This window comes from Alternaria alternata (assembly GCF_001642055.1).
Source record: "Alternaria alternata strain SRC1lrK2f unplaced genomic scaffold CC77scaffold_2, whole genome shotgun sequence".
Lineage (NCBI taxonomy): Eukaryota > Fungi > Ascomycota > Dothideomycetes > Pleosporales > Pleosporaceae > Alternaria > Alternaria alternata.
This window is the reverse complement of record NW_017306191.1, coordinates 822,295-848,093: the sequence shown is the minus strand read 5'-3', so window position 1 is coordinate 848,093 and position 25,799 is coordinate 822,295. Positions and strand designations below refer to the sequence as shown.

The window sequence follows — 25,799 nt, the reverse complement described above, 5'->3', positions numbered from 1 at the left end:
CTCCCATGTGCCAACGATACTGCCATGCGAAGTATCGTGACTCGAGCTACAACATCCATCCGAACCGCCACCAAGAGACCATCTCCAACTCTAAAGTGCCCCACCAGCTGCTCCCTCCCGCAACGAGCCATGTCTGCGACAATAAGAAGAGAAGACCCCTTCAAGCCCGCGAAGCGAGTCGCTGGGCAGAAGCAGGATGTCTGGTAGGTTGTTAAGCTCCTGCGTGCGACAACAGCTAACAGCGACAGGTCCATTGTCAATGAAGCTGCGGCGGCCTCGCCTGTGCAGCCCATCGTCAACATGGGCCAGGGCTTCTTTGGCTACAACCCTCCCAAATTCGTCCTCGATGCCGCTAAGGCTGCCCTCGACCAAGTAGACTGCAACCAGTACTCGCCCACCAAAGGCCGCCCGCGGTTAAAGAAGGCCATTGCCAATGCCTACTCTCCTTTCTTCGGTCGCGAGTTAGATCCCGACAAGGAAGTCACAATCACAACCGGTGCAAACGAAGGCATGCTTAGTGCCTTCATGGGCTTTCTGGAAGAAGGAGACGAGGTCATCGTCTTCGAGCCCTTCTTCGACCAGTACATTAGCAATATTGAAATGCCAGGTGGAAAGGTTGTCTACGTGCCCCTGCATCCCCCCAAAGACGGTGCGACCAAGACAACGTCTGCAGCTGAATGGAGTCTTGACATGAAAGAACTGGAAGCTGCCATCACACCCAAGACCCGCATGATTGTCATCAACTCTCCCCACAACCCTATTGGCAAGGTCTTTTCCAAGGAAGAACTGCAAGCTATTGGCGATGTGTGCGTAAAACACAACATCATCATCCTCTCAGACGAAGTCTACGATCGCTTATACTATGTTCCTTTTACCCGCGTCGCTACGCTTTCACCGGAGATCGCCAAGCTCACATTGACTGTCGGCTCAGGAGGCAAGAACTTCTATGCTACTGGTTGGAGAGTTGGCTGGCTGATCGGTCCTGAGCACCTGATCAAGTATGTCAGTGCAGCGCATACACGAATCTGCTACAGCAGTGTCTCGCCGCTTCAAGAAGCAACGGCCATTGGTTTCGAGCAAGCCGATGCACACAACTTTTGGGAAGAGTCAAAGAAGGAGATGAAAGCAAAGATCGACAAGTTTACCGCCGTCTTTGACGAGCTCAAGCTACCCTACTCAGAGCCAGAGGGCGGTTACTTCGTGTTGGTGAACATGTCCAAGGTCAAACTACCAAGTGATTACGAGTTCCCCCCTCATGTAGCGGAAAGGCCGAGGGACTTCCAGCTCAGTTGGTTCTTGATCAAAGAAGTTGGTGTGGCAGCTATCCCGCCAACAGAGTTCTTTACTCCAGGTAATGCGCACATTGTCGAAGACTGGTTACGGTTTGCCGTGTGTAAGAACGATGACGTCCTTGAAAGCGCCATGGAAAGGCTAAGGAGTCTCAAGAAGTATATTCAGGAATAAATGCTAGATCGTATGTCAGCTACAAATAAAGATGCTGAAATTCTGACGATACATGTTGGACTCGACCCCATTATCAGCCACCGCACATGCGCGTTACAAACAACAGAATGCAGCCGGATATGAACGTTGTAGGGAACCCTCGGAGACTATCACGCTAGGATCAATCATTTTAGCAGCATACTCACATTCATCACGATCCTTTCACGTCATATACTTCAAGTGTAAGGGTGACATGCTTCCGACTCACACTTTTGCATTCAAGTCCTTCACCTTCACCTCATATACTGCCGCCATTAGAAGGGACTTATTCCGCACATATATGACACGCGTTCCTAGTAACAAATCTGACTCACCACCGACAAACTTACCACAATAACTCTCTGAATCGTCCACCTTCAACCAAATCCGTTGAGCAAACACCAACAACAATACACAACAAGATGCTCGCATTTGTGCTTTGGATTGTCATTCTTGCTCTAGCTTTGCCGCAAAGCAATGCCGCTACAGTGACCCAAAGCGCCTCAACGCCGACACAGCTCAAGAAGACACCCGGTTTCTGGCACGGTTTCCTCAATCTTCCTTCTCTTAGGCCCAAACCATCAACTATAGACCTTCCGCATCTGTCTAGCATTCTGATTCCTGGTCTAACGCCCATGCCCATGCCTACAAGGACTTCGTCAGGCAGGGTCGTTTGGATCACAACAACGCCAGGCGGCGGGGTGACAACAGTCACTTCAGTCATAACGAGTGTAGTGATGGCCTCACTGCCGCCCACCACTGTCACTACATGGGTACAACCAAGCAACGCTGCGAAGCGTGAAGAACAGCTTCCAGGGGAGGTGAACGAGGACTCGTCCTTCACCCTTGCTATTACAAATCTACCTGAGGCAGTCCTGAAGCGAGAAGACAACACGGAAGACAAAAAGGACGACACATCACTCTCGCCCAACACCAAGGAAGCCACCACCCTCCTCCGCCACAGAGACAACCTCTCAACCCCCAGACTTACCAGACGCACAACAAAGGTGTAACTTGTATACAAATTGGGACTGCAACATGACGAATCATGTACACATGGCGGTTAGATGGCCAGGGCTGAACGATCTCAAGGGCTCGATTATGGAAACTGAAGATGAAATTCTGAGTTAGGACTGCCGGATTTACTTTCTCGACGACGAGTAAGATGAGGATAGGCATTACATCCAATAAGTTTCTCCTCCTTGGGTTTTGGCTGCACATGCTTTCGGAGTAAATTTGTCAATCAAGAGAAGGCACTGAGGTATTGTAATATCATAGCTTCATCACTCTAGTTATAATTCGTTACTCGTCATCGTCGTAAGCTTCTCGGTCTTGGAATACCAAGAATTCGCCCGCTTCATCTCCCACGATCTTCTGCCACACCTCTTTGACGTTCTCAAGCACTGCGTCGTCGAATGCGAGATCCATGGAAGTGGGCGGGAATCGAACGACATGATCGTTGTCAGACGGTAGAGCCTCCAATCCAGATGAAGCCCGTTGCTGGTACTCAACAGACCACAGTATCGTAGGCGATGGTGTTATGTCCTGGGCAGAGAGCAACGACTCTATAGCTTTTCGAAGCAGGGCAAACCCGTCTTGATTGTGCATCGATGTCGAAGCATATAGCACACCTAAGGAATAGTCAGCAACATGAAGCAATAAGAACATGCGTTGAAAGTGTAGACGATGTGCCGTTGTATCAGGTTGTCAGAGTTATTGTCTTCAATGGTATTCAGACAATGTAGATAAGTATTCGTAATGTTTGTTCATCATAACAGCAAGAGTAAGGAGAAGAGCAAACTTACATTGACCAGAGGGACATTCGCCAGTATCGCTCGAATGCACGAAAACATGAACTGGCGGAAGCTCTTCAGCTTGAGAGTCTAATGTCAAGGAGCCGGACGGGAAAACAACGACAGCAGCGGCAGGTGCTGGTGCTTCCTCTGCGATGGGCGGGAACAGATGTGACAAAGACGACGACACAATGGTCATCGACCTGCAGTAGGTATCTTGAGACGCGGTTGACGAGTTTCCTCCTACAATCCACTTCGCAGTAACAACTTCGCCGTCTTTCAGGCGAAGCTTTGTACCGTTTTCGGTTGTCTCCGCGATGCCCTCAGTGATTGGGGCTATGCCTTTTCCAAGGACATAGACACCGCCACCTACAGCACCAGCTCGGCACGACACCTGACTGATTTCAGACAAGCCGCCCCATTTCGGGATGACGGCTCCAAAACCAGCCCCAAACACACCGATCGAACGTAGGTGCCTCGCAATTCTCGGTAGAGCGTATTCAGTAGTGGTCCGATCAGGCCCGGCCGGTGAGAGTGTGAGTGCCAGCAGTGGTCCTTGCAGACTTGCTGGAACCTTGAACTGCTCTGTCAAGAAGTCCGAGAAAGGCCGCTGACGGTGCTCTTCCCACACCTCGATCTGTTCCTCATATTCGCTGATGAAGCGCAGAAACTTCATCAAAGCGCGCTTGGCCTTGAAGTCAAGGTCGTGATCCTGGAAAACATCTTCTCGACCGTTTGGCACCTTCAGCAGCCTCGCATGCGACAACGAGCTTTCGCTCTGTGCACCTGTAGAGTATACCCACCATGTACCGACAGCAAGAAACTCAAGCTGACGATAAACCCTTGACAAGACAAGGCAGCCGAGGATAGATGAGCGCGCGTAGATGACCTGGGGGCTTAGAGACAGGCTGTATGCCCTTGAGAAGGACAGTGCGGGAGCGGCGTCAGCAACCTCGGGCTTGGTAATTGTAACATCGGAGAAGACCGTATCTACTGTGTCTTGGACGCGTTAGCGAGAGCCAAATCTCTCCAAGTCATCGTTGCTTACCATCTTTCATCCGCTGTGCCCACTCTTCAGCTTCTTGTAAGCTAAAGGCAGCCTCTGCACCGCCGTAGAAGTCATTCTCGTCAACATGGAGGATCTTCTTGTCCGAGCGCGACAAAGCTCTTTAAGCGCTGCGTCAGTCAGATCGCGGCCACTCTCGCCGGCAAGCAAGGCACATACAAAGCGAGAAGAGACTGCTGCAGGCCGGTGCCTACAATGAGCACGTCCCACTCGGTGTTGTCGAGAGTTTCCATGTTGGAGCTATAGGAAAAGATTCAAATGTCGGGAGAAGATGGTAGCGCCATTTTAGCGTGGGTGACTAAGCGGGGCTGGTGACAAAATCTGTCGACCGCTGCCGAGGAGCTTTCCTTCACCATCGCGCACGCTTAGGACATCCCGGCATTATGTATGGCATGTCCGAACAGCATCTTGATCTTCACTGATCTGGACCTGTGCGCGTGAGAAGAACACCTCGTCCGGTATCTACTGCTTTGGATTTCACCTGAATTAGCGGCTCGAATGTGGCGATACATTACTTTGAGACACTCGGAAGCTTTTGCCTTCATCACACGTAGCACTCCTGCACGTTAATCGTTATTTTATTCCATTGTGATAACTCGTCTTCTCCTAACGAGAGTCATTTGCCAGCGATGTCGATCCTACCGTCGTGCCTAAACCGCATATTGACTCGCTGCGACACGCTTAAATTAGAGGGACATTGTGACGTGATGGCGATCTACTGTCGTCAGGTCTCATGCAACCCAGGAATACAATGGAGAAAGCTGAGCACATCCTCCCAGTCGCGGTCCGGCCCTGGGTGAATCTCGACGACATTTACCCCATCCTGCTTCATGGCAGCCACGATATTGTCAATAGAATTTTTGTGATCATCAAACCTCTTGTCAAAGACATCCCCCGCCCTACCACGACTCAAAAACCGCTGTCGAGCCACTGCCCGGTCAACGCACAGCAAGAGTGTCCAGGTACTACTATCAGGCTGCCATATGTCCTTCACGCTGTCCTTGAACGTCTCCCAGCGATCCATTCCCCTCGGAAATCCATCGATTAAAATTCGTAGGTTTAGTCGTACCACACCATCGGGAAATATACGCTCCTTGACATACTTGGGTGTCACGTTTGACGGTGCCAATGTTCCTGCTTTGACGTTCGTGGCGAAGTCCTCCAGCTCAGCAACCGACAGCTTGCTTTTGATACGTGCGGCATGGCCCGTTGTGTCTGAGGAGATCAGATCACGAAGTTCATCGCCGATGGAGAAGTGGTCCAGATTGAATTTATTGACGAGAGTGGTGCATAGCGTCGACTTACCGGCGCAGGGTGGGCCGAGCACGTAGATGATAAGGGGTGGGGATGACTTGCTGGACTTGGATGCTGTGCTATGCATCGGAAGATTGGCAGTTTTGTCGCTGTTCATATTTTTGGAGTGTATGGTTAAGACTATTGAGAAAGGAATTTTCTGTGGCTCATATATCAAGTAAGTACAAGAGATGATTCACAGGTTCTTTGACTTCACGCCAACGGTCTTTGACAACGCAAGCCCTCGATCCGTACGGTGTTCAAATTTCTACGCAGTTCTACCACATATCTAGTTCCCTCGTCACAATGTGAAATGTCCTAACATGATTGTCGTCAGTGAAAGTCAGCGTTAACCTCTCGCTTCACCATCGTCCTCATATGCTCGAATATCTTCTTCTCTGTCCCATACTTTATGTCCAGCGACCCATGTTTGAAGTACTTCGCCTTGCTCACTCAATACAGTCAAGTCTGCCCTCCTGCCCTCCTTCAGTATACCTCTACCACCTTCGCCATCAACACCCATGAAAGCAGCCACATTTTCTGTCACTGTGCCTACAGCCTCTGCGATTCCACAACCAGACCAGTTCATCAAGTTCCTCATACTCTGCTGGAGTGGAATACATCCGCCGATCAACGTATCGGTTCCTGCGATTGTTGCTCGTGTTCCGCTCTTGACCTGCTCAAAAGGGATCTGCGAGTGACCAGGGTATGTCCCGTCCTTGAGGGATGCAAGCTCGATACTATCAGTGATCAGAATTGACCGCTTCGGGTTGGAGCGATGAAGCAGAGACACGGTATTTGGATGAAGATGTTCCCCGTCCGCGATGATTGTGTACCATGGAGGTGAAATATTTCCTGCTTCTGGTAGCGATATCAATCCAGCCAGCCCAGGGGCTCTCGATGCCCAAGCTGGCATCGCATTCAGGGTATGCGTCAAGCCATTTGCTCCAGCCTTGAGCCCAGTCAATCCTTCTTCGTATGTGGCGGAGGAATGGCCCATCGCTACCTTGATACCCTGCGACGTCAGTGTCTTGATAAGTGCCGCTGAGTCAGGGAGCTCCGGTGCGACGGTCACGAGCTTGACAGTGGATTGCAGATTGGAGGATCCATAGACGGTAGAAGGGGATGTTGAACAAGAACTGAAAAGGGAGCTGTTATGGGCGCCTTTCTTGGTAGGATGTAGATATGGGCCTTCAGTGTGAGCTCCAAGAAGAGATGCTGAAGAGGCAATCTGGCGAGGCTTCAGAGAGGGAAGGATCTGGAGGACTGTCAGCAGGCTGCACATTGTGTGCACTTGATAATGTTTGAAGCACATGGCGAAGACGCTTCAGCGCGTCATATTTGTCTTACCTTGTGGAATTCATCACTCTTTACGGTAGGTATGGTTGCCCAGAATCCCGTGACACCCTGAGTCGCGTAATACCTCGCGATTTCATCTACCTTCTTTGCATACATCTTCTCGTCTTCATGATGCGTGAAGTGAAAACCATTCGCTCCATTAGTATGTAATTCCAGAAAGCCGGGGGCTATGATGCTGTCTTCCAAATCGATGGCCTCGCCTCCGATGTAGCCTTCTCTTTTCAGGATGAGTCCGGTCTCATCGGAGATTACGAGATGGTCCTCGACAAGCTCGCCGTTGAGGATGTAGCGACAGTTCGTGAACAAGGTGAACCAGCCCGACATATTGCAGACCTGGCCAATAATGTGCTGGAAACTGGTAGCGGGTAACTCCCGTTACCAAGCGTGAGTAGGGAGATCATGAGTCGTCCCAAGCTGGAGGGGATGATCGCCCCCGCTACGCGCTGATTGGTCGACGACGCATCGGCATGCACCTTGACGTCATCAGCCGATCACAGCGGGAAGTCGCGATGTGACGGCCAGGATGTTTATCAGAATTTCAGCCACAGTGGAGATTTTGACAGCTTCTTGTCAGCTTCTGGTCGTGGCACAGGCAAAGGCTGAGTACGCGTCGTGCGCAAGTGGTAACGCGGCTGCCCCAGTTCCAGTATCGGTCCTGCTTGCCCTACGTCATTGACTGCAATCGGCAGCCTCGCAGCCCCGCGCGCGGCATCTCTTTCATGGTTTCTGCTTTGCTTGTTCCTTGCTTTCGCTTCTCTTAAGCGGGGAGATCTTCGCTAGGCTCAACCTCTTTCAAGACATCCGTTCATCCTCCCGCAACAGTCGCAATTGCTGGGTGAGTCTCGTCGCACGTCCACACCCTCGACCTGGGCGGTCATACAGAAGGAGACATATACAGAATGGCGGAACAACAGCAGCAACATGCTCCGGGGGGACATTACTCAGGGCACAACCCGATCCCTACCGTCAGGCAGTTCGTGGAGAACTTGGATAAGGACAAGGCGGCCCGGGACAAGAAATTGGACGAACAGGCCAAGCAGCAGACGCAGCAACAGTCGCAACCACACAAGCAGCCTGAAAGACAAGTAAAAGGTACAGAGAAGACAGTCACAGACCCTACGACTGGCAGGGAGGTCGTCATTGCCGATGTCAACAAGGACATGATAGATGAAGTCGAGAATCCGCATTTGGTCGTACCCAATGCAAACCTGGACAAGCAAACAGTATGGCACCCTTCCCGACTCTATCACCCTTCATTAACACCTGGTAGCCAATAAAAACCGATCCCTCTCAGTCGCTCGAAGACTACAAGCACAACCAGGATGTCACAGCACCACCAGATCCAGTCGCCGAAGGCACCACGACCGATGTACCTATCCACGGTGAGAAGACAAACGTCCTCTTCCATCCGACGCCCTCGGTTAGCTACGAGCCCATGTTTGCCGCCCTCGAAACGCGAGCGAACTACCTTTGCGCGGGAATACTCATCGGGACGGTTGTCGTTGGTAAAATGTTCGGTGGTGCCCTCAAGGGCCTTATACCGCTTGGTATGTGCCTGGCATCTGGCGTATATCTTTGGATGAAGGAGGTTGTGCGCAGCGGAAGAGAGGTCGAGTGGGACAGCGAACAAGTCCGCGGCCAGATGGTACGTGTCTACTAAGGATGCCCTGCCAGAACTAACTAACCATCGTGCAGGCCTCTTTGAACTTGTTGCCAGAGTCCGTCGAGTGGATGAACACTTTGCTAGCCATCGTCTGGGGCCTCATCAACCCCGACATGTTCTCGGGTGTTGCTGACATGCTTGAGGACGTTATGCAAGCTTCCGTACCTGGTGTCATTGAAAACGTCCGCGTGGCCGAAATTAACCAGGGAAGCAACCCGTTGCGCATCCTTAGCTTACGAGCGCTTCCGGATTCACACATGGGCGATATGAAAAAATCCATCCACGAAGAGAACAAGAAGACAAAGGATCCTCAAGAAGCAGCAGCAGATGAGGAGGGTGGTGATTACTACAACCTGGAAGTTTCTTTCGCCTACCACGCCAGCCCCAGCGGAAAGCGAGTATCCGAGAGAGCAAGGAACATGCACATGCAGCTGGTATTCTACCTAGGAATTAAGGGTCTCTTCGGTGTCCCGCTGCCCATCTTTGTCGAACTGCAAGGCCTTGTTGGTACAGTCCGCCTGCGTCTGAACATGACCCCCGAACCTCCATTCTTGAAGACCTTGACTTTTACCTTGATGGGCGCGCCACAGGTGACTGCTGGATGCACGCCCATGGTGGAAAAGGGTGTGAACATTCTCAATCTTCCCCTCATCAGCAACTTTGTCAACTACGCTATCAAGGCAGCGGCCAGCATGTATGTCGCGCCGAAGTCCATGTCTATTGACATGCGAGCCATCCTTCAAGGCGACTCCGTCCAAAAAGATACCGAAGCCTTGGGCGTACTCTGGATCCGTATTCACCGTGCTGTCGGTCTGAGCAAGCAAGATCGACGTGGATCAAAGCACGGTGGTAGCGACCCTTACATAACGATCGCATTCTCGAAATACGGTAAGCCCATGTACTGTACCCGAGTTATTACTGACGACCTGAATCCAATCTGGGAAGAGACAGCAGCTGTTCTCGTTGGTCCAGAACTGATCAAGGCCAACGAGAACTTGAGTGTAGAACTCTGGGACTCCGATCGACACACCGCCGATGACATCGTCGGAAAGGTCGAAATTTCCATGCAAAAGATGATCCAGCATCCAGGCAAAATGTACCCACAGACTTCGAAGCTGGCCGGTATGGAGGCTGACAGTGAGATGCCTGGCGAACTTCACTGGGAAGTTGGTTATTTCACCAAGCCAAAGTTCAGGAAGGAGATGCGAACAGATGGCAAGAACAAATCTCTTCCAGATGAGTTAAAGGACAAGCCCGAACTACAAGACGAGAAGGGTGTCATAAACTCTGAAGAGGATGACGCTGTCATGCACACTCCACCGGATCCTCTCTGGCCTAGCGGTATCTGCAGTGTGGTATGTCATCAAATTGTGAATTTGGAGCTGGAAAACGTAAAGGGTAGTACCAACCCCAAGGGACGCGAATACGAGCCTGCAAAGCCTTACGGGGAGGGTAAAGAAGAGACTGGTGGAGACCTCCCAAACAGTTACTGCACGATTTTGTTCAACGACGAGCTAGTCTACCGAACTCGGGCAAAAGCTGTCTCATCTCAGCCAATCTTCAACGCGGGTACCGAACGATTCGTTCGTGACTGGCGGTCGGCTATCATCACGGTTACAGTGCGCGATCAGAGGAACAGGGAACATGACCCTATTCTGGGCGTGGTGCCACTGAAGCTATCTGACATTCTCGAAACATCCTCTCAAGTCACACGCTGGTATCCTCTCGATGGCGGTATCGGTTTTGGTCGCATACGAATCTCTCTATTGTTCCGCAGCATCGAGACTCGTCTACCACCTCAAATGCTTGGCTGGGACGTTGGTACCTTTGAGTTCCGGTCTCAGCGCATCCTGGCTTTGGGTTACAACCACCACCCCAAGATCAAATTGCGGACTGGCGGCAGCACCGGCAAGCTGAGTCGCACCGCTTCTCACAAGCTCCAAGAAGGTGATGGCTACTATTGGGACCTAGAGGAGAGCAATGGAAAGCACAACGTCCGACTACCAGTAAAGCACCGCTACAGGTCACCAATTGTTTTCGAATTCCATATCAACAACCATCGCAAGGCGGACGCGTACGCAGTCATCTGGCTGCAGCACTTCATAGATAACGAAGATGCGGACATCAACATCCCAATCTGGAAAACTGCTGCTCCTGCTCGACTCACGCAGAACTACATTACTGAGGAAAACTGCCATAAGGAACCGGGTCTCGACGATCTTCAGGAAGTTGGTCGCCTACAGTTCCGGGCGCGATTCAAGGCCGGAACTGACGAGTCACATGCTGCCTTTATCACCGACAATGACACCCGCGAGACATTCGAAACATGGGAGTCGTGTGTTACCGAAGGTGTGCGAAACCACAAAGTCGAGAAGGAGATCCCAGATCGTGTTCAAGAGTTACATGAGCAGTCATTGACTACAGGTCGCGATATCTTGAAGAACGCGAGCGAAGAAGAAAAGCGCAAGTGGCTCGCAAAGGACGGGCAAGACTGGTCCGGTGCTTTCGGAGATAACCCTAAAGCCTACATGAACACCAAGCGTCAGAAGAGACGCGAACCAGGCGTCGAAGAACCCTTACACGACCGTTATCATCCATCCGATAACGAGGACAATGATGACTCTGATGATGACTATGGCGAAGACTCTTCTTCATCTGATATTGGTGTTGAAGATGCGGATACGGTTGGCAGTGCGAAAAACATGAGTGGCGGCACAGGTGGAGGTGACCAGAGCAAAACTAATGGCCAGTTGAAGTCACAGAAGACCGATTTATCGCCCACTGAGGATCATCAGCCTCGCCAATCGATGTCTACAGTTCGTACAAGCACCACAGCCGAGACAGATGACACTTCATCCAGTAAGGATGTTAACAAGCAAAACAAGCGAGCCGAAGAGAGGAGACATCGTGGGCTGATGCAGTGGAAGCCCGCACGGAATGCAAAGTTTGCGAAGGACGAGGCCAAAATTGGGCTGGCTAAGCTGAAGAAGAAGGTCACTGGAGGATTGGATGGACGGCAACCTGGCGTTGAGACTGGTGAGTTACATATATTCATCCTATACAAGAGAGGCATGCTAACATTTCTCTAGAAACTGGATAAGTACGTGCGTGAGCATGGCATCAGTTCAAAGGATTTGTGAGTTGCTATGAAAGTGGTCATCGCGATGTCACAAAAAGAAAGGGTGTAATCTTGAGGGAGTCTGGAGATCTTTGCAGTACATTATGCTGCTGACTGTGAGCTTAATGATGTCACGAAGTGGATGAAGTAACCGTAGCAATCATAATAGCTAATAGAACCTTGATTCTAAGCTTGTTCATCGGTAATACCGCACCAAGTAATGGCGGTCACAGTCATGATACGTTGAGCTTGGCTGTGGCAGGACTGTCGTCACGACTAGCACACCGATATTTGGCGATCATATCAGCGGAGTGAGCACGACCCCAACATAAGCGGGCGGGAGTCCAGAAATCACAGCTACTGTAGTCATGAAACAGTGATGAAATGTATCCGAAGTACCTGCACGCAGTGCGAAGGTCGCCGGACTTACACGTCTGCCTTGCCCAGTGTCATTGCTGGCCTGAGAAGAACCACAGCACTATGCTATTATAGTATACCAGCTCGTTGGTTGACAATCGAACCATTGAATTTGGCCCTCATTCCAGGATAGCGGTCGGTCGAGTCGTTGTTCAAGGCAGGATCGACCCATTTTGCTTCAACCCCATTTACGCGCCGGCGCTTGCATGAGGCACGGTAAGCCACATAATTGCTTGACAATTGCTTACAGAACTAGACATAATTCGGGGAACTCTAGCGTTGATCAGAATGGGTCCAGGTCCAGTTTCTCGGCTGCGCCGCATGGCGGGCGCTTAGAGCTGAAGGATGACGGACGGGACGTTTTATTCTTTACGCCTTGCTCACCTGCCCAATTTGCGTGCCTTGGATGTTGGGTGTTTACAAGTGAGACATGCGAATAGACTTCATATCGTAATCTGACTAGATCATGGTGAGTTGTGCCGGTCGTTTCGCGGCATCCTTCTGTGGGACGGCCTCCGCATATGGCGGTCTTAGGCACTGCAAGTCATGGTAAGGCTGCATGGAGACTACCGATGATTAAACGCTTGGAGTTTTCTATCGTTGCATCTGTGCGGTCCACGGGGTGCCTAAACCCTCAAGGCTCAGATTACTAGGTCACTAGCTGGGTCGCTCTCAGTCACATCAAGCTAAAGACCATAGCATAAGAAATATTGTGGACTTGCTGTTGAGTGTTGTGTATCAATCCAGATTGACGAGACGAGATTGAAGATCGTGTTGGCCGCGTCAAATATGCGTTTATTCGGTTAACCTGCATATGCATGCCCGGTTGTTGGGGAGCAAGTGACCGTTTTTCTTGCACCTGCATGCATACGCCTGCGGTCACATGTTTCCAGCACACACCTCATACTTCGGAAGAGATTGCCTCATTAGCTGGGGCAGGTTAGTCTACAGCTACCGATGCTGGAATATTCCACCCAGTGGCTCTTTGTCCGGTAGCGCCAGCCATGGTAACACCATACCCATGACATGGTACATGATGACCTAGTTCCCTTCAATTGTTGGCCTCGATAATATACCTGAGAAATGTCTACACAGCTGCGAAGCTTCTTGGCTCAGAGTATCGACGGCACAGTCGCACGCCATTTCCAGCCGTGTGTGACGTGAAGATGTATTCTCCTATTCGCCGCTTTCCGGAAAAATAGGTTGAAAGATGATCAAGGTGCCTTTTGGTGTGTGCGTAAGGCTCAGCGTGGTCGCAGAAGAGGTCGTTGCGGTAGAAAAACGTGCCTGAACCCTGCCAAAGCCCGGGCATTCAACAAATGTTGGGTCCGGTAGTATGTGTTGCTTTTCTCTGTGCTTATCTCCGAATCTGCGATAGTGTGATTGTTGCGTCGCAAAGAAGACCAGCAGCATATGTACTGGCAAGGCTTGAGTCTAACGATTGTACTATTCTGATAATTGACATGCGCAGTACATCAGCCACTGCCTCTACTATCTTTCTTGAAACGTTGAAATGTGATGTGAACATCGATCTCCCTATCTCAGTAGTGTTAGACTTAGTACTGTAGATCCTGTTAGTACGACGTCACTGCCCGGATGCTTGGACAATGATCACACTACACTTGACCGGTTACGAGCATTCGACAAACCAGGTAGCCGTTGGAAACCTACTGCGCTAATGACTCAATGAGAGTGGCATTTGCTGATGCGGGGACTAGGAATTCATGGGGTCCTTCATGAGCTAGAAGACCCACTGTGCGTTACCAATAATCCGGCATGCCACGTTTCTGCGCGCTTAATGTCGTCTGCTTGAGATCGGCGTAGATCTTGGTTTTTTCTTTTGCCGCCTGCTTAGCTACCGTTTTTTTTCGTTCAATGGTCAATGACAGGCTCCTCAAAGACCCTCAACCAGAGCAAATGAGAGATCATTTGCCCAATGTGACTAGATTCTGGGCGTGAAACAAGGCTAGCTCATACTTTTGGCGTCTTTGTCATGGTCTTGCGCTACGGAGTGTGGCAAGCCCTTCCGGATTCAGGATAATTCACCCATGATTCGTTGAAGCATCACCTATCCAACATGAAGACGACGAATCATGCGCTGGCCCCTCATGGAGGCCCACTTTCCCTGCAGCAATGTGAACGTGCTGGCATGGAATTGGTACGTTCCATCGTGAGCAGCTGTTGGCAATCGACCAAAAAGTTGACCGCTTCGTAAATGTCACTTCTCTATGCTGATAGCGTAGTTGACAGATCATTTCAAACATGGTGGCGGGTCTCAAGAGCGCAGAAGGGGAGATATGGGCTCACCATGGTGTATGCGCGGGACTGAGACATTCCTTTATGCCTGTTACACGGGCCGGCAACAGCATACGGTCTTCCAAGCATGGTCAGCACTGAGGACTGTGGTGACTGTCCGGCTTCACCGGCTTCTCGACTTACTCGTTTCGAGATTTTAGCCAGAGTGATTGGGCGCCGCTTCCGTCGCAGTGGTGTAGTCCAAACAAAGGGAGCGGATTTTCTTCGGTTGCTGCCCCACCTGGTCATGCTGCGATTATCGTCGATCAATTACGGCTGATGAGAGACCGGCTAAGGCGCTGATTAACGTGGGTTCTGGTGTTGGGGGTCCACCTCTCGCCGCTCTTGACAATTCTCGTGCCATCTGCCGTTTCTAGAAGTGGGCACCCGCATATACTTTCAGCCATGTGAGATCAGGCTCGGTCCGTTGTGTTGGAGGCGTGGACAACTGAAGCGAGAGAAAGAAGTAGTCGCAATGTGTCTAAGTCGTTTTGGACTGCTGCCGCTTTGACGTCAGATCCTTCCACCACAAGCGACGCCTTCCCCACTCAAATGGGAGCAAGACGTAGAATTGGATATGAGTCGTGAACATGGGGTGCTAAGCAAATTGTCGATAGTTTGAAGCGAATCTCCTGCATCATGGTGAGTCCATCCAGCGGTTGGGTGAATGCCGTCTCCAGCATGCAGAGTGGGCAAGAGAAACATGCGCAACCAACTTCTATTCCATTAAAAATTTGCCTCAAATCAAGTATCGCAGTACATTCAAGAAATCGCAGCTTGAACCAAGGGATACCGAAGTAAATCCCGACTATCACCCAACAAAAAGCTTCAATGTGCCCTCCAAAAGTGACCAAAAGTGACAGAGACGCATCCTCCAAGTGTACGGATACTAGTGCTCAAGATGCTTCCCTTTCATCGCTGGCGGGGTGCACACTGATGAGATAGTTAGCGCAGTGCCAAACTGTGAAACTGACGGACTCACCATGCAATGGGCGCACAATCGACCCTTTTGGTCGACGAAAGTGTAGTTCTGTGGATGACCTTCTTGCTGCCAGTTATCGCACGGATATCTGTTGTAGCCACCACCTGTTGCGCCGGTAGGCCTGCCGCCAGTAGAAGATTGTTGGGGTTGGTTTTGGGAAGGCATTGTAGTGACTGAACAGAGAATGTAGAGACGATTGTAAACTGTTGTTGAACTCGTTTGACTGTATGATGCAGGTATGGGGAGACTGTGGCTGCTCTGTGGTTATATACTTCGCATCGAAGATACTGTGCACTTTATAGTTGCACAAGATATCTTTCACCATCGAACCTTTCTATGCGGTTTCCGCGCCTCAATCAAAGATCACTAGACAGAGCAACATTAGCTGGGTAGATTTCGCCCCTACCGAGAGCGGTCACATTGCATTGATGTTCGGGCCCGGGAGGTGGCCGTCAGGCAGTCTTGTGAGAACAGCGAATACGCCACACGGCACCATGAACGCCTCATTAGAACGGAGCGTCAGAAGGAAACCACCTCAACTGTGCCTCCGCCACGCTAGTATAGAAATCCCGGAGCCGCTCTGACAACATTCATTTTCCCGCAATACCTATCGTGCGATGCCTATTCCGCTCTGCACTTCGACTCGGCACAGCCGAGCCGGCCCTTTTGGCAAGCGCCCCACACATCGATTACATATTGCAACAACATCGGACAGCCTGAGGCATCGAATATCGGGTCCACATCAGTAGGTCTACAAGAAAAAGGTTACGTATTTCGCTCCGAGCGTTTTCGCATGTCTTACAACAGACCCACACATATAGCCTCCCCTGGAAGCAACAGTGCTACCTGTCGAGTGCTTGCCGTCCAACAAGGCGCTAATGGTAAGTGGATTAGCTCCTGAGGATTCCTCAACGTCTGTATAGGCCGCTGATCAATATTGCTACATCATAGGGTGCTCAACCGATGCCAGGCATCAACCCGAACCTCCCATAGCCGGCGCGTCGTTGCGCCTACACCCTGCTAATGATTCTGCAGCGGGTCAACGGCTGATCGTGAACAACACAGTATACGGCCCGATATTCAGGATGAGACATGCAAGCTGGCTCACCGGAAAGAGCTGAGGACTGGTGCCGCATTATCGAACATGAGGCCGGTTGTACTATCATCAAGCAGTACGTGCATCGAGAGCGTGTTGAGCCATTGTAGGATTTCCTCGGCATTACTGATCATGGCCTCTCTAGTCGTATCTTGGACCACTTCAGTCGCCATTGTAAATCTGCTTCCCAGTCAAGTAGCCAACAGCCCAAGCCTATGAAACGATCGGGTGAACACCATGTTAATCACGCCTAGACCAAAAGCGAGGATATCTAACTGCTACTATTGAAGACTGCGTAAGATGTGCAGGAAGTGAAGCACACAAGTGGCGTGAGGAAAGCCCTGCCAGTGGGCAAGTTCCCAAGCCGCTGACGCCGAACTTGGAGTACACATGCTAGAGAAGGAATCATATCATGATTCTGAGCTCCGTGAAGCAGACTCATCCTGGTAGGTATTCTGGATGAGCATCCACGAGCCAGTAGAAATGCCACTCAAATCAGGTGACTCCTGCGCTCGGAGCTGCGATACCGATCCGACCACTGGCGGGATCATGGAACAAACTAGCAAACATAACAAGCAGCTCTATCACAGGGTGCAGAGCCACTTCAGAAACTCCATACTGTGTTTTCTGTCTCGTTTTGTTTCCTAGCCGTGCATCTAACGCATAAACGCGCTTCAAGCAATCGCCTCCACGACTGTGCCGCATCACTTGCTCGCTGCGACGACCACATTCACCAGCCGCACCTTTGGCCAACCACACAACTATCGATGAATTACTTGAAATTGGTCGTAGAAGAGGAGCTATGCTTGACTGAGAACAATACAGCATTAATCACCAGGACAGGAGCGACTTGAAACTGAAGAAGCATCGCTACATTTGGGAATACAAGCAAGACGGTTTCCCGAAGAAGAGCTGAAAGGGCAGGGACAGGAACACTGCTGTGTATTACAGGCGTAAGCCATCTGATCTAGGCCGTGATCTTAGCATCCTTCCTCTCGCACTCACCTTCCCTGTCGCCGAACTCACACCATTTACAGTGTCTTGGCAACTGCTCCTCCAAGGATTAACCTCGCAAAGGCCTCTCTCTCAGCATGTTGTCACACTAGTCAGTATCAATTCAAACGGAGGAATTACCATCGTTGATATAAAAGTACTAGTACGAAGCAAACGCAGCTTGAGCAACGCCTCCACAAGCTCAGCGAGTGATCTCCAGATGACCAAAAAACGTTTTTGGAAGATTGTCTCACTATATGGGGAACGAAGACAACACCCTGTTACCTGAAGATCTAGGCGTCCATTGGCGTCAAGCATGATAGGTGTATACCTTGAATGTGAGGCGAATCACAACCCCAACGATAGTAGTGGCGAATATGGGAACGTGGTCACATTATCCTCCTGTTATCATACGCTATGCGACAGCATTCTGCTCGCATTAATTACCCAAAACATTCTTAGTCGTTCCACATTCCTTGACATTGGCTGGTCTAGATAACGCCATCGCTCAATGGCATTTTGTATTGAACGATGTGGTCCTCCTAATTGTACGCCGCCACTCTGTCACCAACATCCAGCATGACTCCGCCGCCGTCTTCAGCGTCGAAGAACTCGTCATCACTTTCGTCTTCGTCAAGTTCTGTAGGCGCGTCGCCCACACCTTCACTTTCGAGTAGCGCGATAACCTTCCAGGCAGCGATAGTCTCAGCCTGCAATCTCTTGACTCCCTCGACGCTCCCTCCGACATCTTTCCCACCAATGCGAACCTGAACTCTATACCCTCGCTCAGAACCTTGTGTCTCGTTCTTGTTACCTTCTTCGTCGCTCGGAATACGAACGTACTTGATACCCTTGTTAGCAGCAAGGGTATTGATCCGCTCTTTCGGATGCAAGCAGTCTACACCGTCGCGCAAGATACGTTCGAGACATGGCAAGATACCAAGACGATGGACGAAATCTTCGCAGACAGATATAGAGCCATGAGAATCGATATAGAGGGCGCCGATAGCACTCTCGACTATATCGGAAAGGAACTTGGGTGGATCAGTGAGTGAAAGGGCATGCCACGGGAAGCGGTTGTCCTGCGCTAGAGCGGCAGCGATGAAACCCCGTGTCTCGGCATGTTTTTGTAAAGCTATAGTCCTCGCAGCGATAAGTTCCGCACTCGATGATCGAAGGAACTGCCATAAAGCTCTCTGATGTATCTCTGGCTGGAGGGTCGCCTTGTTTGTCAACTCCTCTGCTACTGTAGTCTCGAACATGCAGTAAGACAGAAATGCAGCATTGACCATTGCCGTTCGGACACCATGCATCTTCCAATGTGGAAGGCTTGGTTTGTGAGCATAGAGCCGCTTTGAAATGATGTAGTCGAGCACTGCGTCCCCCAGAAACTCGAAACGCTCGTAAGAGCAATGGACGTTAGGGCCCCGGAACGTGGGATGCGTGAGTGATTCAAGTAGAAGTTCTTTCTTGTTGAACGTATGACCTAACAGCTGCTCAAGCAACACCAAGTTCGCTACTTTGTCTTGAGAAGAAGCTGCTTCATAGAGTATCTCATTTGCCTTTGGAACAGGCGTCCATTTCTCAAGCGGTAGGAGAGCTTTCATGCACACAAAAGCTTTTGAAAACCCACCAACAAGGTATGAAGCTCCGATGAGTGATTCTATAACGTCGGCGATCAGTTTTGACGACTTCTCCTCCTTGACTGGCGGCGCGGTTCCAGTGAGTGTCTGACCAATGTATCGTGGTTTCCACTTAGCACCTGTGAAACGCTTGTAGAAGATGAACTTGTCGAGACCTGCAGCTACTGTGGCCCGTGCTAGATATCCGTTACTGACAAGCTTTCCTTTCTTCCCCGTTAGCATACCCTCTGGCATGAGCAGATTTGCAGCCATCACATGAAGAGAAGCCATAAACTTCAAGATGCAGTCTCCGAGAAACTCCATCCTTTGGTAGTTGTTGCATCCATCGACTGCGGATGAGGTGAGTGCTGTGATGATGATTGGGAGGTCTGATGCTTCGAATTCGGCTGGCTTTAGTAACGTCGTTCTAAGCGTATCCGCGATCATGTATACCTCAAGTCTGTGTAGGATTGATGGAAACAGTAAAGCAAAGATGGCAAATCTGGCAGGAAGATTCTCGACGATACATGTCGAAGCTAAAAGACTTTCGACCTTGGTGTACGCGTCGTTCGTGTCCGCGCTTTGGTAGACAACATGTAAGAAGTCTCGACGCTTAGGCAACCGCACAGCTCGTAGCAAAGTTTCGTATCCTCCCGAAAAATCTGGAGAATCTGATGGCGTGATAGCCATAGGCATGAATTTCCGAGCGTCGCCTTGCTGCATAGTCAAACCCCAGCTTGCTATGTTGACATTTCCTTGAATCAGAAGTCTGGGTGCTGATTGTTGGCCGTTTGTCGTCGCATGCCATTCATGGAGTTCACTCTCGGTCATCATGTAACCTGATGAATCGCACGGAGCAAGTAGACAGAGGAAGTCGTCAACTCCTTCTTTGATGTGAACTCCAAAGACTGAGTGCAAGATCTTCCACGTGATAGAGCGCAGCAGACCAATATCTATGTCGGCCAGTGATGTACCATATAGACAAGAGCTCGTAACTGTGTACCGCTTGGATTCGTTCCAATGTAGTAACATATCAGGGACTTCGTACATGGCGACAGGAGTCAGCAGTATGATACGTATCGGCTCCTCATCTGGCGCCTTTACCTCAAGCAGGGTACGGTACCATATATCGGGTTCATGTTGATGAGACTGTGCGACACTTAACCAAGGATCGAGAGTTAGGGCAACGGGCACAACGGATGGGCGATCGTCCCGGATCTGGTATTGTGCTGCGTCGTCTTCTTCGTCTTGTACAGGGAGAAGATTTTCGTTCACCAATCCGTGCAAATACAAAGCCTTATATGCTCCAAAGGCAGCATCTTTTTGAGCCATGCGCTCTGTCCTCCAGGTCTCCAAGCTTTTGGTTTTCCTCACTTTGGGATCAACTGAGAGCGGCAATGTGATCTCAGCGGTGATCTGGCCGCGGTCGTTTGTAAACTCGACTTCTGGTCGCGTATCGGCGTAAGCGCTACCCCCAAGACGAGCGCAGAAATGATGGAGGTGTTGAGAGGCGTTATCCAGAGTTAGCAGAGCGCTGGTTTTGTTAGTAAATAGATAATCAGGGTGAGTTGGTTTTGATGGCTGGATGCTAGAGCAAACACGACCCAGAAGAATCTCCACTCACCCAGTATTTGGAACCCTGAAGTACCGCTCTCCGACCTCGTCTATATGTTCTGCTTTCTGCGCTGCCTGCACTCGACGCTTATCGTCCTCATATGCTTTCCTCATCTCAGCCTCAAGCGACTGCCAGGACGTCGAGGACCGTGCCTCTCCAGTATCGGGCACGAAAATCAGATAACGCGATTCTTGTTTCCTTGCTCTTCCTCGTCGTTGAACGAAGCTTTTCAGATTCTTGGGTCTCTCGAAACACACAACGAGATGACAACTGGATACATCGATACCTTCTTCCAGTACCGTTGTGGCTAGAACAAGGTTGATGATACCAGCGCGAAAGTCATCGAGTGTGGTTTGCTGATTCTTAGGTTCTGCCAAAGCAGATATGTTTGCCTTTTGTTTGGACGACTTCGACGAGCCGACAAATGTCCCTACCCGTAGCAGATCTTTGGTATGTGGGTGGCATGCTAGTATCTCTGCGAGCGATGCTACCCAGACCCGCTGCTCGATAAACACAAGGCCGGTAAAACCTGGGGTACCATTGGCTTCAGCTACTAAAGTATCGACAAGCTTATTGACTTTGTGAGACGAATTCTCAATCATGGTAGCAGGTATGGGTGAAGGACTTTGGAGGGGAAGTGCCCGGAATATTTCCAAGAGATATTGCTTCTCGGTGGCAGTCAGGTCCAGCAGCTGCTGGTCTGAGCCGCGGGTCATGTTGTCGAACTTGGCTATGCATTGATGTAAGTAGTACTCCATAGCAGAGACCCCAAGTTCTTTGGCCATCGCCTCAGCTTTTGATACCAACTGTTTCAATTGATCGTAGCAATAAGTCTTCTGACTATTCCACAATTTGGTCAATTGGCGAGAAACATCGAAACCACGCTTTTGTTGGTCCAACAATGCGATCACGTACGGATCTTTCGCAAGATCATACGTGCGGTATACATGCTGCAACGCAAGGAGCAGGTGAGAATGCTCTTGACCCGAGGCGTCCGAAGAGTAAGTGATTTGCAGTAGCTGAGGTCTATGCGCATACCGCATCAGCTCGGACCTGTGTAGCTTTGGTGTCTTTATGGCCGCATGCAGGTTCTGTTCAATTTGCCTACAGATATTAGGGGGAGAAAACCTGTTCTACCAAGTCGAACTTACTGAAGCCCTTCTGCGCTAGCCGCTGCTTTCATGACAGGGCTTGCGCTCAAGCCAAGAACTTTAGGTAGTGAGCTGTCTCCATTCTTCAATTGAGGCAAGTAGAAATCGGACATTATACTAGTACTGTTAGTTCCTTCTGCTCATTAGATTTTTGGTATAAAATGAAGGACCCTACAGGTGAGCTGGGTGTTTCAATGTGCAATGGTGTGCTACAGGACTTTAGTACTAAGATGTTGTTGTGTTAACGCGACGAACTAACCCTCGTCGAAAATTAGCAAAGCCAGCTTGCTCAACTTGACAAAACCATGCGTGAGGGCGTCAAGGAGTACCCTGAGCACGTATGAGTGGGTGCGCGTGGAGTCTGTTGCGCTCAACCTGGGGGCTTACGCGTGTGTTGAGATGACCACGCGAACATTGAAAAGTACTCGGTCCCACTCTGCCTGGGTCGTCCACAGCTCAACATCATCTCTCCCACAAAGTAGCTGGTGTCCAACCCCAGGTATATTAGATTGAAAGGCATCATATTGCTGCTCGCAGAGTGCAACTGTTGGCGCAAGAAACCAGACAACCTGAAGGAGGCGTGTGAGATCAAGTCTAGCGTGGGGATCTAGCGGCAGGTATAGGTATCCGTACCTGGCCGGGTTCGCACGTTTCCAACTCCGCTCGTGTTCGTTCGATGGCTCTGCGAACTTGTCAGTATGGTCCCGTCATGGCAGAACATGCAAACCTACATATGCGTCTTTCCCGAGCCTGTGTCCATGACGACAATGACGTTGTCTTTCATGCTCTCTGCAACCATCTCAGCCTGATAGCCTCGCAGCTGAAATGTCTCACTGGAAGCAGTCGGAATGACTCCACCATAGTTGTCATCTTGCATTGGCGAATCCATTCGTATTCTAAAAAAAAACGCGACGCAAGCAAAGAATGTGTAGAAGTGGTAACCTTTGGTGTTGGGACTTGAGGTCCAAGGGTGGCAGCGTGCTAGCCTACCCGAGTAGCTGTGTTGGCTGGCGGCGGATATGCAGAAGACCAGAACCATGCACAAAGTCCTGGCTGTTGTCTTTACTGCATGAATAACCCCATTAGATTTGACCGAAACGCGCAACACCCAATGACTGCAATATGAGTTCAAGCATTGGGCATCTCAAGACATCATTTTCGTAAATGCTACATAAGTCGCTTCATGCCTTTGGCGCCGAGTTCATTTATTTCGACCCAGTGCAGGACGGTGCTGCATCATAACCCTCTACAAGTTCGTAAGGTAGTCCTCAACCTCGGACGGGCTCAGCTTCCTGAACCGTGGTCCCACAGCGCCTTCAACACCCTCAACGCCAAGGAGCCTCTCCTCTGGCGGTCCGACGATACCAATCTCAACGGTCTCTCCATTCATCTCTCCTTCTATGGTCTCCTTGAGTGTGAGCAGAGCAATGTGGATAGCGTCCTCAAGCTCGAGACCGTCAGTGTATCGCTTCTCCAAGAAGGTCTTGGCGCTTGTCGCGCTCTTTCCGATCGCTGTCGCCTTCCATGGGAAATAACTGCCGCTGGGGTCGACCTGGTACAGACTGGGTCCGCCCTTGAGGATGCCACCAGTCTTGCCGCTGACCTTCTTCTTCTCCTCGCTCGTCTGCTCTTCGCTCTTGCCTTCAGCCTCAGGCTCGATACCGTCGTCCCATCCTGCGATCAGCAGACTAACACCATACGGTCGAACACCACCAGACTGTGTAGCCTCCTGCATCACTCGCGCCACGTCCTGGACTAATATCCTCGTGGGTGGGTATTCGTTGTAGACGCGCTTGTAGCCAGTATGTGAGACCTTGCGGGCCTTGTCGACAAGAACGCGGTAGTCAGGGCCCATGCCCGAGTAGACCATACCGATGTTGGGTGTTATGAGACTAATTTTTGATGACGATTGCGAGTCGATGAGCGGCGATGACGACTTCTTCTCGGTTGCGAGGACAATGCCGTTGGTTGCTGCAAATTCCAGTCAGCACTGATGGAAGCCAATGAGCGGAGTGACGTACCCTTGATTCCTAGTGAAGTAACACCCTGGTTGACGGCATTCAAGGCATACTCTATTCATGTGTTAGATGTTGTCTGCTCCAGTACGGCGGGACTCGTAAGATTTCCAGGGCGCATACCAATCTGTACCAGCTTTCCGCTATATGAACGTTAGCAAACATATCATGTGTAATCGAGACCGCAGTGTTTACCTGGGAGAGAAAGTGGTGAGGGAGAACGAGTATCTGTCCGCCATGGTGACTGCTTGACAGGATCGAGAGGTGGTATGTGAGGAAGGGTGTAGTCGGCGGCAGGGAGAGGTTCAGTGGGGTTGATAGACGACGCGGGTTACTGGAGGCGATCTGCTAGAGCTCCAGGCTACCCAGAGCTTCGTCGCCGACGGCGCCAAGACCGGCGCTCGGCCTAACTGTGCCTCCGGTCTGCTTCCAGGAAGCTGCAACTTTGATTTCTTCGACCTTCCAGAACTGCTCCTCTGAATCACCACCACGTCTACGACACCTGCATCCTGCCACCGTGTCCCTAGTGTCATACAGCAAAGGCGGCTGTGGCGGAACATGATCCGCACTACCGAGACACTTAAGTTGGCGAATGTCTTCCCCGCGACTTCCTGATTGATCGCCTTGTCATCTTATGCTTACCCACATACTTCTTTACTGGTAAGAGCTGCATTAACTTCTACCTTGTACCTTTACAGCATTTCGATCCGCCATGTCTTCGTCTTCTGGATTCCAGGCCATGCCGGGTTGGTACTGGCCTGATGACGCGCCGAAGACGGAGCCCTCCCAGCCATCACCTTCAGGCACCTCCAGTACCAGCGACAACGCTTCGTCGCAATCGCGCAGCTCTAGACGTACTCACTGGCCGCCGCGACAATGCAGGATATGTCTCGAGACGGTTCAGCCAACATTCAATGTTCCCTCACAAAGCCTTCCCGGCTTCTTACAGTCTTCCAATGTGGTTTACGAAGACGAAAGCGGTCGCCTGATCCGTCCATGTATGTGCAAAGGTTCATCCAAGTACGTTCATGAGGCTTGTCTACAGGCCTGGAGGCATGCAGACCCTAGCTATGGACGTAGGAACTACTGGCAATGCCCTACTTGTGGCTTCAAATACCGACTTGCGCGTCTTGGAGTTGGGCGCTTCATAGGTAGCATTGGTACGTTTTTGTCATTATATCTCCTCTTTTTACGATAACTAACACGTTGCAGGTGCTCAGGTTGGTTTGACTGCCATCATATTAATTTCCATCATCTTCGTCCTTGGTTTCGTTGCCGATCCTATCATAAACCTGTATCTGGATCCATGGAGCTTCTTGTCCCCTTTCTCAGGATCTGATTACTCGTACTACTATGAGGACGAAGAGTCAGCCACTTGGTATGAGCACTTTGCGAAAGGCTTTGCCAGCATGGGTGTGCTTGGTTTCTTGAAAGTTCTCATCGCTAGTCCGCTCTCCTATTTCAGAATTGGAGGAGGCCGAGGTCGAACGACTGGTCGAGACCGATATGAGCAGGTTAGCTGGATCATTATCCTGATAGGCGTGGGCACATTTCTAGCGGTATGTGAAGAAACCGCTTCCATCATAATCATTTACTGATAGTATTTAGGCAATCTACAAAGGAGTCCGTGTATGGAGTCGCCGTACGCTTGAAAAAGCTGGCGAACGTGTCATGGATGTTCAAGGCGATAATGACGACGATGATGAATAGCTTCGGCTGAAATGGAGACGGTTCATCGAGCAGTTGCTTCCAGTATCTCTTCACTCAACACTTGGTCAAGCACTTTCCAACGTCCGCACTTTCTTAAATTGCCACAAGTTATTCCTCAATACTGTGTCG

The 25,799-nt window shown here is 50.6% G+C and overlaps 10 protein-coding genes across 10 annotated transcripts; 4 read left to right on the top strand and 6 right to left on the bottom strand.

Moving 5' to 3' along the window:
* Positions 1 to 129: 129 nt before the first annotated feature.
* CC77DRAFT_1057041 (PLP-dependent transferase) lies at positions 130 to 1,464 on the top strand (the record flags this gene model as incomplete). Its single annotated transcript, XM_018527970.1, has 2 exons — positions 130 to 203; positions 249 to 1,464. The coding sequence occupies 2 exons, from the start codon at positions 130 to 132 to the stop codon at positions 1,462 to 1,464; spliced, it is 1,290 nt and encodes a 429-aa protein (XP_018390671.1).
* Positions 1,465 to 1,676: 212 nt separating this feature from the next.
* CC77DRAFT_308501 (hypothetical protein) lies at positions 1,677 to 2,718 on the top strand. The gene has a single exon (XM_018531184.1). It carries the CDS (start codon positions 1,905 to 1,907, stop codon positions 2,493 to 2,495), a length of 591 nt encoding a protein of 196 aa, XP_018390670.1. The 5' UTR covers positions 1,677 to 1,904; the 3' UTR covers positions 2,496 to 2,718.
* A 66-nt stretch (positions 2,719 to 2,784) lies between these two features.
* CC77DRAFT_1090810 (hypothetical protein) lies at positions 2,785 to 4,574 on the bottom strand (the record flags this gene model as incomplete). The annotated part of the gene is made up of 4 exons (XM_018529536.1): positions 2,785 to 3,113; positions 3,288 to 4,274; positions 4,324 to 4,442; positions 4,501 to 4,574. The coding sequence occupies 4 exons, from the start codon at positions 4,572 to 4,574 to the stop codon at positions 2,785 to 2,787; spliced, it is 1,509 nt and encodes a 502-aa protein (XP_018390669.1).
* A 491-nt stretch (positions 4,575 to 5,065) lies between these two features.
* CC77DRAFT_1057038 (P-loop containing nucleoside triphosphate hydrolase protein) lies at positions 5,066 to 5,752 on the bottom strand (the record flags this gene model as incomplete). Its single annotated transcript, XM_018527969.1, has 1 exon — positions 5,066 to 5,752. The coding sequence occupies one exon, from the start codon at positions 5,750 to 5,752 to the stop codon at positions 5,066 to 5,068; it is 687 nt and encodes a 228-aa protein (XP_018390668.1).
* Positions 5,753 to 5,871: 119 nt separating this feature from the next.
* On the bottom strand, positions 5,872 to 7,563 carry CC77DRAFT_954171 (Metallo-dependent hydrolase). Its single transcript, XM_018535455.1, has 2 exons — positions 6,985 to 7,563; positions 5,872 to 6,892 (listed from the first exon to the last, which is right to left on the bottom strand). Exons 1-2 carry the CDS (start codon positions 7,315 to 7,317, stop codon positions 5,984 to 5,986), a joined length of 1,242 nt encoding a protein of 413 aa, XP_018390667.1. The 5' UTR covers positions 7,318 to 7,563; the 3' UTR covers positions 5,872 to 5,983.
* On the top strand, positions 7,541 to 11,969 carry CC77DRAFT_954168 (hypothetical protein). The gene is made up of 4 exons (XM_018535454.1): positions 7,541 to 8,216; positions 8,264 to 8,638; positions 8,689 to 11,692; positions 11,746 to 11,969. Exons 1-4 carry the CDS (start codon positions 7,893 to 7,895, stop codon positions 11,754 to 11,756), a joined length of 3,714 nt encoding a protein of 1,237 aa, XP_018390666.1. The 5' UTR covers positions 7,541 to 7,892; the 3' UTR covers positions 11,757 to 11,969.
* A 3,226-nt stretch (positions 11,970 to 15,195) lies between these two features.
* Positions 15,196 to 15,935, bottom strand: CC77DRAFT_1016219 (hypothetical protein). Its single transcript, XM_018524182.1, has 2 exons — positions 15,469 to 15,935; positions 15,196 to 15,419 (listed from the first exon to the last, which is right to left on the bottom strand). Exons 1-2 carry the CDS (start codon positions 15,631 to 15,633, stop codon positions 15,399 to 15,401), a joined length of 186 nt encoding a protein of 61 aa, XP_018390665.1. The 5' UTR covers positions 15,634 to 15,935; the 3' UTR covers positions 15,196 to 15,398.
* A 2,164-nt stretch (positions 15,936 to 18,099) lies between these two features.
* Positions 18,100 to 22,834, bottom strand: CC77DRAFT_926280 (P-loop containing nucleoside triphosphate hydrolase protein; the record flags this gene model as incomplete). The annotated part of the gene is made up of 8 exons (XM_018533913.1): positions 18,100 to 20,713; positions 20,804 to 21,898; positions 21,946 to 22,062; positions 22,121 to 22,154; positions 22,205 to 22,275; positions 22,333 to 22,514; positions 22,579 to 22,627; positions 22,677 to 22,834. 8 exons carry the CDS (start codon positions 22,832 to 22,834, stop codon positions 18,100 to 18,102), a joined length of 4,320 nt encoding a protein of 1,439 aa, XP_018390664.1.
* A 253-nt stretch (positions 22,835 to 23,087) lies between these two features.
* Positions 23,088 to 24,020, bottom strand: CC77DRAFT_308134 (N-terminal nucleophile aminohydrolase). The gene is made up of 2 exons (XM_018531181.1): positions 23,967 to 24,020; positions 23,088 to 23,916 (listed from the first exon to the last, which is right to left on the bottom strand). The coding sequence occupies exon 2, from the start codon at positions 23,813 to 23,815 to the stop codon at positions 23,192 to 23,194; it is 624 nt and encodes a 207-aa protein (XP_018390663.1). The 5' UTR covers positions 23,816 to 23,916; positions 23,967 to 24,020; the 3' UTR covers positions 23,088 to 23,191.
* Positions 24,021 to 24,672: 652 nt separating this feature from the next.
* On the top strand, positions 24,673 to 25,670 carry CC77DRAFT_1027835 (hypothetical protein; the record flags this gene model as incomplete). The annotated part of the gene is made up of 3 exons (XM_018526396.1): positions 24,673 to 25,120; positions 25,173 to 25,519; positions 25,569 to 25,670. 3 exons carry the CDS (start codon positions 24,673 to 24,675, stop codon positions 25,668 to 25,670), a joined length of 897 nt encoding a protein of 298 aa, XP_018390662.1.
* Positions 25,671 to 25,799: the final 129 nt, after the last annotated feature.